This window comes from Python bivittatus, unplaced genomic scaffold (genome assembly GCF_059951505.1).
Source record: "Python bivittatus isolate LINGU-HERP-01145 unplaced genomic scaffold, Pbiv_v1 ctg000590_np1212, whole genome shotgun sequence".
NCBI lineage: Eukaryota > Metazoa > Chordata > Lepidosauria > Squamata > Pythonidae > Python > Python bivittatus.
Genome location: NW_028277086.1, coordinates 2275213 through 2287216, shown reverse-complemented (window position 1 = coordinate 2287216; position 12004 = coordinate 2275213). Strand labels below are relative to the sequence as shown.

At 42.5% G+C, this 12004-nt stretch overlaps 1 protein-coding gene across 1 annotated transcript in view; it reads left to right on the top strand.

Annotated features, from left to right (window-relative positions):
- NAPRT (nicotinate phosphoribosyltransferase) overlaps positions 1 to 12004 on the top strand; it is a 29888-nt gene that overhangs the window by 2840 nt on the left and 15044 nt on the right. The window contains exons 2-5 of the mRNA XM_088148868.1: positions 6258 to 6385; positions 6735 to 6817; positions 10569 to 10699; positions 11069 to 11184. Of these exons, the coding sequence (XP_088004994.1) occupies positions 6258 to 6385; positions 6735 to 6817; positions 10569 to 10699; positions 11069 to 11184 (458 nt within the window). The remainder of the gene's footprint in view (positions 1 to 6257; positions 6386 to 6734; positions 6818 to 10568; positions 10700 to 11068; positions 11185 to 12004) is intronic.

Genomic DNA, 12004 nt, shown 5'->3' with positions numbered 1-12004 from the left:
TGTTTGTGTCCCTGGAAATCGCAAGCGGCCTTTCAGAGGCAATTGAATGCAAGGGCTTTGTGCTTGTTCCTCTGTGCAAGTTCTGCAACCATTATAATGACGCTGAATAAAAGCCCACACCAGAAGGAAATTAAAAAGGTAAGAGTTTTCATCAGAAAAGGACACTGGCATCAAGTTCCTAAAAGTCCCCCGCCCCCCAAAAAAAAACCTTCCATGGGCTGGTTCACAGTGCTCCACTGTCAAATTCTGGGTTCCTGCAACCTGCTTTTTCCCCCTAAAACCATCACATTTCTTCTCCAGATTTTCTCCCTTTCAAGAGGCTTCATCTGGCTTCATTTCTCAAACTCTCCTTCTGGATTTAGAGCCAACGAAATAACATTTTCTGCATGTTCTAAACTGTTTTCCTGTTCGCCCGCCTCTATAGTTGCTTTTAAAAGCCTGCTCATGGTTATTCTTTTCAGCCCTCTCTTTTTCATCAAGCCTTTATTCGTGCTTTGTAACTGGACATCCGGTACTCGGTATTCAGCCTTGGCAGTTGAACTGGATGTTGCAAGACTCCTGCTGGTTGTGGGGTGTGGAGTTTCTGGCTGGGCTTGGTGTTGATTGAAGGAATCTTGAAGTTGGAAGGGGCCAATCCCCTGGTTTGGGCAGAAACCTCACCTAAGCACCCCTTGCAGACGGTTGCCAACCTCCATCTGAACAGGGAAGGGGAGGCTCAGCCCTGGGGCTCCTGGGTCCCCCTGTCCAACTGTTCTTACTGATCCTGCCTGGACAGTTCTCAAGGTGTGGCGTGACCGCTTCAGAGTAGAATGGAACGATTGCACCCCATGACTTGGAAATTATTTTTTATTGATTTATTTTATCAAATTTAGATGGCTGCCCATCTCACACAAGGTCACTTATGCTATTGCATTTGTCTTTGTTGCAGCCAATTCACATGACAGCTCTGAACTCAGTTTGCAGTCCAGCGCTCTTCCTGGAATAGGCTTCATTCACACAACGTACTTAACCCAGGCACAGTTCTTTACCCGACAAGGCACAATCATGCTGACCAGGCTGACCGCTGCCATTTGGGGCAAGGAAGAGACCCCACCCACTGCCTCCAGTCCTGCCAGGTCGCCCTGGAGTCCTTGTGCTGTGCAAGTCCTAACAAAGTGTCATGTCAGCAATCCCTCCTGCAAGGGTCAGGGCAGCCGGGTGGCCTGGAGACCTCGGCCAGGGAGCACTTCAGAGGCTTCCTTTTGCATGCATTTAATTTTTATTAAAGAATTTTTTAGCAAGATAAAAACAATACAAATTTTAGAGAAGAAAATAAAAAATCATGAATAGGTAAGAGAAAATAAGGAAAAGAAAGAAAATAGAAGGAAAAGAAGAAAAGGAAAAAGTTATAAAGAAGCGGCTTCCTATCTTAACAGTGGTTATAAATACATTTATATTCTACCCCCTCTCTCTAAGGTTACATCATAATTTCCTTCTTTAGAAACACTGTACTATAGATTCCAATTCAGTGCTGGAGACAGCCTGATTCTTAAGTTCATTTTCCTTTTTTAAAAAAATTACTGCAGGCTGAGGGCATGATATGGTATAAACACCCACATTCATTTGGGCATAAATTCCTAATATCAAAGTCTTTGCAAATTAACTTGCACCCGCACATATCTTCCATAATTAGTCAGTATCAATTCTGGTTGTAATTGGGGGTTTGAATACAAAACAATTCAATTTCTTTTAATTCCTGCTGAAATAAACTCTTCACCTAAATTTTTGTAAATCAAATATTTTATATCCTTTTTTCTAATACGTGTTTATTGTGAACAAATTACATCTTTCAATCTTTTTAAACAATGAAATAGTTATTCTTTTTTGAGGAGCATTTGCTTCATTTATATTCCACACTGCTCATTTAAAATTCCATAGTTAGGCCAGAAATTTAGAAAAGTCAATAGCTGTAGCGCCTAGTGTAGCCCCTTCCTCGGTTTCTGTTGTGACTTTGCTTAGTCCCTTCTGTCACCTCCATTTATATTTCTTCCATTTCCTCTTTATTTTTTTTCTAAACATTCTCTTGCTTTTTGCACTGAATTCAATCAGAACCTCTGCTGTTTAAATGTAAAAATCACTCCTTCCAATTTGTCCCATCAGAATGGTATCTTTTTCTATTTGAGTTTATCGGTGAAAAAAAAAATCTCTTATACAATATTCTTATCGGGATTCTTTAAGTACAATTACTTCTGTCTTACTGATTTTCAGTCTGGTAGTAAAATGCTGTTGCAGGACTTGGTCTTTAGTCCTCTTCCTGACATGAGAATATCCCTTGGCACATTTCTTAACCTTGCAAATCATGTATTAATCCTGTATACTTTGTCAGTCTCTACATCCATGTCTTCATCCCATTCCAAAACTGTTCAGGATTGAACAATCTTTTCTCTGGTATCTTCACCAGGCTTCTCTGGGACTGCTCTAAATCGCAAATAGAATTCTTTTGCTCTCAATTCCAATACAGCCAGATTGTCTAAGTCCTTTTCCATCTCTCTATTTATTTCTGCTTTACTTTCTAAGATTTCTTAGATTTAATTTAATTTAAATCTTTAATTTGTTTTACTTCTCCTGTCAGCTGTCCTATGGACTCTTCAATTTTTTAAACTTATTTCACTTTGTCTTTCATCTTTACAAACCTGTCTTCCATTCTTCCTTCAAATTCCACCAGCTCTTTTTGCTGAGATTCAGACAAATTCTTCCCTAGTTCAAGCATTTTTTGTAATATTTCTGGAGTAATCCCTGTTTCTAATGGTTGCTCTGATGATCCTCTCTTCCCCTCACCGAGCTTTGCTGCTTTTCTGGTGGTTGCAAAAGGCAGGGCTCTTTTTCCCTCCCTCCCTCATCCAATCTCTCTCTCTCTAGTTTGAGTCACACAGTCTGTCTCTTATTACACTCATTGCCTTATTTTTATCTTTATCTTTTCCCTTTAATGTCAAACAATCAACATTCCCACAAAGGTCTGGTCTATCTGTCTTAATTAGTTCCCAATAACATCAGAAGCACTTTGGCCAAAATATTCGTCTTTCAAATTTATACAGTCCCCTTTATCTGTTTATAACTTTCTTAAGTCAAAATCTTGCTAAGCTCTTGGCTGTTAAAGTCTTTAAAAATATTACTTTCCTCTTTTCCTTTCGTTCTGTAATTCGGAAGGAAGGCTGACTCCCCAAATGGTGGTTGTCTTTATCCTGCTGTTTCAAAGACCTCTCTTTAACTGTAAATTAGTGGTATCTGAAAGTATTTAAGAAAGTGAATTTCTCTTTTTTGCCTTGTGGTTTTTATATTTTTTTTAAATGATGACTGTTTTTATATATGTACTGCTTTATTAATTGTTATATGCCACCCAGAGTCACTTTTTGTGAGTTGGGCAGCCATATAAATTTGATATATAAATAAACAAACCAAGGGGATGGGAGCATCCCTTAAGCCCTGGGAGAGGAGACGGGTTAGGAAGAGACCTGGGGGGGGGCCTCCCTGACTCCCTGGAGTAAAAGAGGGAGGAGAGGAAAAGCAGCACCTGATTTGCAAGATTCTGTACACCTTCAGGTATAGGCAGCACAACTAGAGCAGAGTTAAAGCCATGTTTAAAGTTACAGTTTGCATAGTGTTTGTGTGTGTGTGTGAGTGTGTGTGTGTGTGAAGATTGCATGGTATCTGGCAACTGGAATAAAGCAAATTGTGTTCCTGTATTCAAAGCGAAATGTAGAAATTTTAAAAAGCATTCTATTCCTTCATGATGAGAAAATAAGTAGGCTCATCTTCCTTTTGGGGCTATGTGTCTTCATGCCATCGGAGGTCCAGGTTTGGAGTGTGTCTCTTCCATACCAGGTGAACAACTGAGAGACGCAGGTAAATCATATGATATCCGTACCTGCTTTCTCCCCAATATCTAGGTCTTAGGTTGCCTGCAGATGTTGCAACAGGGAATCTTGTCGGGACACGAATCCTTGGCTGCTGAGATTGTCTTGGCTGGCCTTCCCAGTTTCTCTTGTGCACACACAAAAACAGACACACACACGTGATGGAGAGGGTGTAGATTTCCACTTGTGGAGTAGAAAAGCACACCTTAACTATGAAAGTGTAATGACCTGCAGTACTCAGTCCCCAATAAAAGTAACTCCTCTTGAAACTCAGATGAGTTCAAAGAAAAATTCATTTATTGAGAAGTAATACACAGTCTGCGAAGTGATTGCTGAAACTAAAAAGCCCGCGCACGCCAAACTCAACTACTTTTTCCCTACCGCCCCCCTTTCTAGCCCACAGTCCTCCTTGCGCCTTTCCCTGGGTCTCTCCTGGACTCACGCTGGTACGACCTTGGCATTCCTGCGAGCCAGATAACAGTCCATCTGTGCTCAATGGTTAGTCTTCTAGTCTCTCACCCCCCCCCCCATAATGGCAGAACCGAAGCAAGCTAGCTAGCAAAATGGTTAATTGATTGAGAGGCTTCTGACAGAAAGACTGTTGAGGCTGTTTTGGAGGCCACACAGATTCGCTTGCACTTCAGTGTGCTTTGAGTTTCTCTGCATATGGTTATGTTTACTTGTAGTTTGGGTGGCCAGCTTTCCTTTTTTTATTGAATCTATCTAATTAGCATGGATGTTCCCATAAGATCTTTTTTTATTTTAAGGAAGAAAGTTTTAAAGCAGGAAAAAGAAGGTCTGAAACAAACTGACCTTCAGGAGAAAGGTGAGCCACTTCGAGGGTTTGCACGCAGGAGAATGAAAGGGTGACTTTAGGCAGGATGAGAAGATGGACAGTGAAGAAATCATTGAAGGCATAGGACCTTGAGCCATTTTTATAGACCAAAAATATAAAGCATCTTTCCAGAAAGTCCCATTTTTCTAAGTTCAGACAAAAAAAGAGAATGTCCTTTGCCCGTGTCTGACTTTCCATCTATCCAGGACTCTTCTCTTCTCAATGACCTTTCTAGGATTTGGGGCAGGAAAGATCCCCCTGGTTATTATCTAATCCTTTTAACAATGTCAGGGATGGGATCTAGGACCACAGGAAAGCTTGTGCTGAAAAGCTGAAAAGCTCAGCTCATTTATCGTTCAGAGGGAATTTATGATAACCTGTGCTCAGGACAAAGCAATTTGATTCTGATTTTGCAGAATGGAAGAGGGGGTAAGGGAAGGCCAGGAGGACAGGACTTGAAGCGTGAAGTCCCTAGATGTCTCCCCAATGCCTTCTTCTTGCAGCCCTCCAAGTTCCCCTCTGGTTGCATTGCCAAACGTTGGAGGTACCAGGTCCTGCAATTTGGGGTTGCTGTTTGGGCGCTATTCATGTTGGGTAGGAAACGAACCACATTACAGGGTGACTGCAAATGGCTAAGGACAGTTCAAAATCTAAAGAAAATCTCAGCCTTGACTAGCAGCAGGAGATGGTCCCATCCATCTTTCTCTCTCCTTGGCTGCCAAAGGAAGAGGCGTTGGGCTATGCTTCTCAACCTTTCCACACCCAGTGCTCCTGATGGCTGTGGATGATGGGAAACAGTACCCGGGAGGTCCCCTTGGATATGGAAGGCTGTTCTGCTATACAGGATCCAGGTGCAGGATGGAACAAGCTGCATTTGTGGTCATTAGTAACCTCTTCATTTGCCAGTTCTATATATTAACTCCAATAAAGATTGATTGATTGATTGATTGATTGATTGATTGATTGATTGATTGATTGATTGATTGGATTACATCCTGCTGTAATCAAACAATTCTTGGCAATAATGACAAAGTGTTGATGTAAAATAACATAAATGACAATAACAATAAAAGGAAGTAATAACAGTCATGGTAATGATGTTCGTAAGAAGCACAGTACATCAAATCAAGAAAATGTTCTCCAGAATAATTCAGTTTTCAGTAACCTCCTGAAGAGCAGCAGGGAGGTGCTGAGTCTGATTGCAGGGAGGCGATCCCCAGTGGGGCTCCCTTCACCCCCCAGAAACGGGAACCACCAGTAGCCATTCCCAATAGGATCTAATAAACGTATCATTTATTGCCTGGACTTTAGTCAGCACTCCATAGGAAATAAGCTATTAGGAGCAATATTATTGGTGATACATAATATTGAAAGAAGTGCTGGTTTACCCAACAGCTGAACTGCTAGCGGTTATTTTTGGTTGAAAACAATGCTTTTTGTCTTTTTTGGGGAGCTTTTCTATGTTCTTCCCAGTATTAAGAAGTTTCCCCAATGTCTTTGATTTCTTACTTTACCTTCTTTTGTTTCAGATATTGAGTACCTCAAGTCGGTCCTTCCTGTTACCACTGATGAAGCTTTCTTTGAATACCTGTACACTGTTGATGCCTCTGAAGTTTCCATCTCATCTGCTCCGGAGGGGTCAGTGGTCTTTTCCAGGGTGGGTATCTTAAAGTACAGTTTCTAGCAATGTCCATCTGAGAAGGGGCAGGGTGGATGAGCTCAGAACATCTATGTTTGTTCCAGACAAAGAGCAGGGTGGCATCTCTGGACCTCATTTTCCCTGGGAAGGAAGGAAGAAACTATTGTGGATTTAACTAACCCCAATTTCTTTAACTAATAGGATTGTCTCTTCTAAACTCCATTCTAAGGAACCTTCTGGTTAAAAGGGACAGCCTTGTTGAGATTGGTACATGTGTCTAATGTCCCAGCAAAAATAACAGATCTTGAGCAGTTGCAAGGAAGCTGATCTCGTGCCACACTTCTCTTCCCTGATTCTTCTGCCCCAGGTGCCGTTACTTCAAGTGAGAGGTCCCTTGTTGGTGGTCCAACTTATGGAAACCACCCTGCTGTGCCTGGTGAACTATGCCAGGTGAGTCTGTGTGAGGAGTGACAGAGGTTTGGTGTGTTCACATTCACAACGAGGTCCCTGCATTGATCTAAAGTGGTGTAGATCCCTTTCAAGTTCAAAATGACCCATTTTGAATTTGAAACATGCCAGCTGTTCTCACCATTCTGGAAATCTTTCAATGGGTATGTCTTTTCCTGGGAAATTTAAAATTTCCCTCAAATGGGTTTGAGTTTGATATTTCAAGGTTTACTGAGTAAAGATAGTAAATCCCAGCCCCAAATTCCCCCCACTCAAAAAAAGTGTCCATGTCAGGAAGAGTTTACCTTATCCTGTGTTTTGAAGAATCGGTAAATTAATGGAAAAATCAGAGAAGCGAATTTGTTTTATATATTTGGAATATATTGAGTACATTTATTTGTGTGATTATAGATGTATGTAAACACAGCATATTAAATGTATCAAGCCAACATTAAAATGCATCAAGGCTATACATTATTCCTCTGTTCTAAGAGGGTTGATCCGAAGCCTAATCTTACTGATCAGCCTTTATAGAATTAAATGGAGGCTCTTGCCTGCCTAGACGCATCTAATTATTCACTACTAAGAGTTCATTTACTCTGATACTAAAGGAAAAAATGTCAGCAGTTAATTCAGTTTCTGACTTAGCTTTTACTTTTTCACTTGTAAAAGTGATGTATTCCCAGTGCTCATGGCAGTTCCTTTGATTTCAAGCTCAGCCTGGTCATGGAGTCCTTGGTGCTCTCTGAGCTTGGCGGTCTGCTTGCAGCCATTTCATTACCCATCAAGGTAACATCTTCAGTGCTGGAAAGGAGTGGGGTTTGCTCCCTGTTTATATACAGTAGCTTGCCCTGCCAGTGTGGGTGGGGTGGTGGTTTTCTCCTTGGTAGTTCCTAAGGAATGCCTGGAAGCTTGGCATTCAGACAAATCAGCCATCAGTAGTCACAGAGAGATAAACCACATTTACGCACCATTCAGAAGAGACAATAAGAAAGCTAAGAAGGAAACAAGAAGACCAGAACACATCCTCTCCAGCAGCCAACCCCCAGATAAGCAGGGATTAACACCAGGCAAAAAATCAAGCAGAAAAAAACACCCTAATCAAGAAACTGCCAAGGAGAAGAACACCCCCCCCCCACCAACACTGGCAGGGCAAGCAACTGTACATAGACAGGGAGCCAACCCCACCCTCCCTCGCACTGATGATGTTGCCTCGTTGGGTCATGAAACGTCTGCAAGCAAATCACCGAGCTCAGAGAGCACCAAGGGCTCCACAGTTCAACCCTGAGCTACAGAAATTCTCTTCTATTGTCACCCTGGTGAGTTTTTTTAGTTTTGAGTTGTTAAAATCACAACATGCAGAATGACTTGTCAGACTTTCATTGCACAAGTGAAGTTATAAGCTTCTCTCAGTTCACGCATTTCCCTGAGATTATCAGTCTCTATGGATGCGAAACTCTGGTTTGTCCTACTTCAGTGTGATCTCCTGAAACAGCTATTCTGATCTTGACTTCTTTGGAACCCTTCCAGAATTGCTGGAAGAGAGTTGGCACATTTGGAGTCAGGCCAGAATAATCCATTTTGAATTAAGACAGCCACTTCAGGCTCAAAATGGAGTGTTTCGAGTTTGACATGTTCCAAATTCAAAATGTTTCCACACCCTTAGTAGCTGTATATTCTAGATTAGTGTTTCTTAAACTTTTTGCTCTCAGGACCCCTACCCACTTTTAAAAATTGTGGAAAACCCCAAAATAACTTTTATTTGCGTGGATTATGTACAATTATACTTACACTATTAAAAATTAAAATTGACACATTTATAGAATATTTATTTTTGAATCATGTAAAAATAACAATATCAGATCATTAGATGTTAATGTAAATAAAATATCTTTCATAAAAAAGCCCTCTTTTTTTAACAAATTTAAAAAAATAAGAAGAGTGTGTTAAATTTTTGCAAATATCTTTAATATCTGGCAAATAACGTTCATTTTGCAGACCCCTGAGAGGGTCTTGGGGGACCCCCAGGGGTTCTTGGACCACACTTTAAGAAATGCTGTTCTAGAGAAAGAAAAGTCATGTTTTCAAGGACTTGTTAACTAAGGAAGGATAGTTGGAGATGTAAACTTGCATACCGTGCAGCTTAATGCTTTTGAACTCTAGGTGGGGGCTTTGTGGAGTGAAAAATGGGAGGGTAGATCACATCTTGATATTAGTCTGTTTCAACATAGAGAAAACCCATTTTTCCAATCCAACGCATTCTCTCTTGAAGACACCCCTGTTTTAATGTAGTGGGGGTATTAGCTGGTTATACGCTTTGCCAATCTAGAACATGGGCTTTGTCCTCTGTTTTTATTATACAGCTGCAGAACCTGCTAATTTTATTTAGTTTTAAGTCTAGTTAGTTTTTTTCTGGCCTAGCATGTTGCTAAATCCCATCAGAGTGATGAGATTAGGGTAAAAGATGCTGAGAGTGCCAACCCCCCCCCCCAAAAAATAGGTTAATTTAAGGACCAAACTGAGTATGTTGTGCAAACAGTGTCCACTTTTCTTTACAATACAGGTAGTCTTCATTTAATGACACTAATTGGGACCAGCAATTCTGCCACTAAGCGAAGCAGTCGCTAAGTGGGAAATCTGTGACCACAACTGTGCTTTCCAGCTGGAAAGAGTCAGTTTCACACTTTTGGCTTTTGGGTTTGCCTCCTAACTACTCCCCCGCCTTTGGAAGGGTCCAGCACCTGCTTACTGTTTTGTACATATTGAAAGCAATGCAATCGTGCCACAGCCTGGGGCTGGGAGCCACAGGCGCACAGTGCAAACAGCTCACAGTACTCTCTTGAAATCCCTTCCTCTCCAATCTCTCCGCTCTGTGAGGGGAGAGGGGAGGAAGAAAGCAAGCAGTTTCTGTAGGCAATCTCTGCTTTGTCTGACTCTTTCCCGCTGCTGGCGCAATCGCATTGCTTTCAATGTGTAGAAGAGCAAACAGCTTACTGTCTTGAAATCTCTTCCTCTCCAATCTCTGCTCTGCAAGGGGTGGAGGAAGAAAAACCCACAGGTCAGGCACAGGACAACGCATACTGACTACTGACTGAAATGGTGATCATGTGACTGAGGGACAATGCAAAGGTTGTAAATGGTCATAAATAGGCTGTAAAGTTATTTTTTCAGCACTGTTGTAACTTTGAATGGTCACTAAATGAGTGGTCAGTAAGTGAGGACTACCTGTAAGCTATTTAGGATGGCATAAACCATATATAAGTGACTGGTTTTGTTAAGAAGATCCATGCTTTAATTTCATTACGATCTAGTAGGTCCGCACAGGCCTATTCTCTGTGACCCCTTAATGAGGTGGGTGGGAAAATGAACTAAGGAGGGCACCCTATTTCAGTGTGTGGTTGCTGTGCCAGTTCACGCTATTCTGCCATGACTTTCTTTTTCTGTTTTGGTGAGACTAGATTTAGGATGTAAAGGGTCCATATGCATGGATTTGCATAGGATATTTTGGGGGTGAAATGTTAGCTGCTTAACCCATGAAAGCCACCAGGCTCTGTAAGTGCTCTTGAAAAGCTTAGGCCGTGAATTATTTTACACTGTGACCAGCAAATTTTGGCAATGCTTTAGGGTGCGCCGTGAAAAGAAAAAGAAGACTTCGGTCAGTCCTAGCAATGCTGTTAACTGCATTAGTGCTCTGTAATGGGTGGATGGCCATACGGTAAACAGTTAATGCTCCACTTGGATCTTCCCTCTGCAGCCTGGTGGCTACAAACGCGGCCCGGTTCCGACTTGCAGCAGGTCCAGACAAGAAGCTGATGGAGATGGGCTTGCGTCGGGCTCAGGGGCTGGACGGAGGCCTCTCGGCATCCAAGTACTCCTACGTGGGGGGTAGGTCCAGTTGGTGGCTCTCCTTTCGACGGCTAGCGTGTGGGGCCTGAGGTCAGCCCCACGAGTAAACCAGACCAAGACATCAGCTCCACCGGAGGCTAAAAGTCCTTTTATCGAGATTGGCTGTAATAACAAATTCTTGCCAGTCTGATTGTGCTGTTCTCTCCTGAATCAGGGAGGTTGAATGTTACCTCATTTCTCAGGAAACCTCTCCTCTCCTCCCTCTTCTACCCCAGGGAGTCTTCCTAACCCTGTCTCCTCTCCCAGGGCTTAAGGGCTGCTCCTGTCCCCTTGGTTGGTTTGTTTACTTATATATCAAGTTTATATGGCCGCCCATCTCACAAAAAGCTTGCAATTACCCTTTTCCAGGTTTTGATTGTACCAGCAACGTCCTCGCTGGGAAACTCTACGGGATTCCAGCACAGGGAACACTGGCTCATTCCTACGTGTCCTCCTTTACCTCCATGGCCGACGTAAACCCACGGGTTAGTATTCAGGGTGCCCAGAAGAGTTCCCAGAAAGATGGCTGTGGTTCAACTGCTTGAAGCTGGTTCCCTTTATTGTCCTTTAAGAAATGTTTGGTCCTGCCTTTAGGAGGTGATTCTCACAAGAAGCTAAACGCTGGGCTAACAAAACGCCATTACTGTGTTTCTGTCAGGTTCAGCCCAAAGAACTCCACGAGACAGTACAGATACAGTTCTATTGCATTTATTAGCTTTCACCCACAAGACAGAAATCTCACCAGACTGAATCTAAACTCCCCAAGCCAGCAAGCAAACACCGTGAATTCCTTAAGGTGGTGCCAGTCTCATCCTCTTCACCTTCCCACGCTCTTTCTGGGGGCTAAGGAAATGCTTATCTCCCCGAGCGCGGCCTTCGCCAAACCATTCCATCACATGAGGGGAGATGGGGGTGGGGGGAGTTGGAGGTAGTCCCTTAACTGAGGGTCAGGGCTGGGAGGGACCGAGCCCGGAATGAACTGGCAGAATTCACTTAATGACTGCAGTGGGGAGTGCTGGGATTGCAGTTGCTAAGCGATGTGGTCACATGACATCTCATTTTATGACATCATTGCGTAGCAATGGAAATTCAGTCCCAATTGTGGTCGTAAGTCAAGGACTACTTGTAGTCCAATGAATGGACTCCATGATCAATTAGTTTGATGGCTCATTCTCACAACATGTTAATGCATCAGCTGGGTGCCTGCAACATGCCACAGACCCACTCTGTTATGTGCATTGTTAGGCTCTCCGTCCCAGCCAGACTTCAAGCTAGATGCAAAGTAGAACAAGAAAACTAATTAGT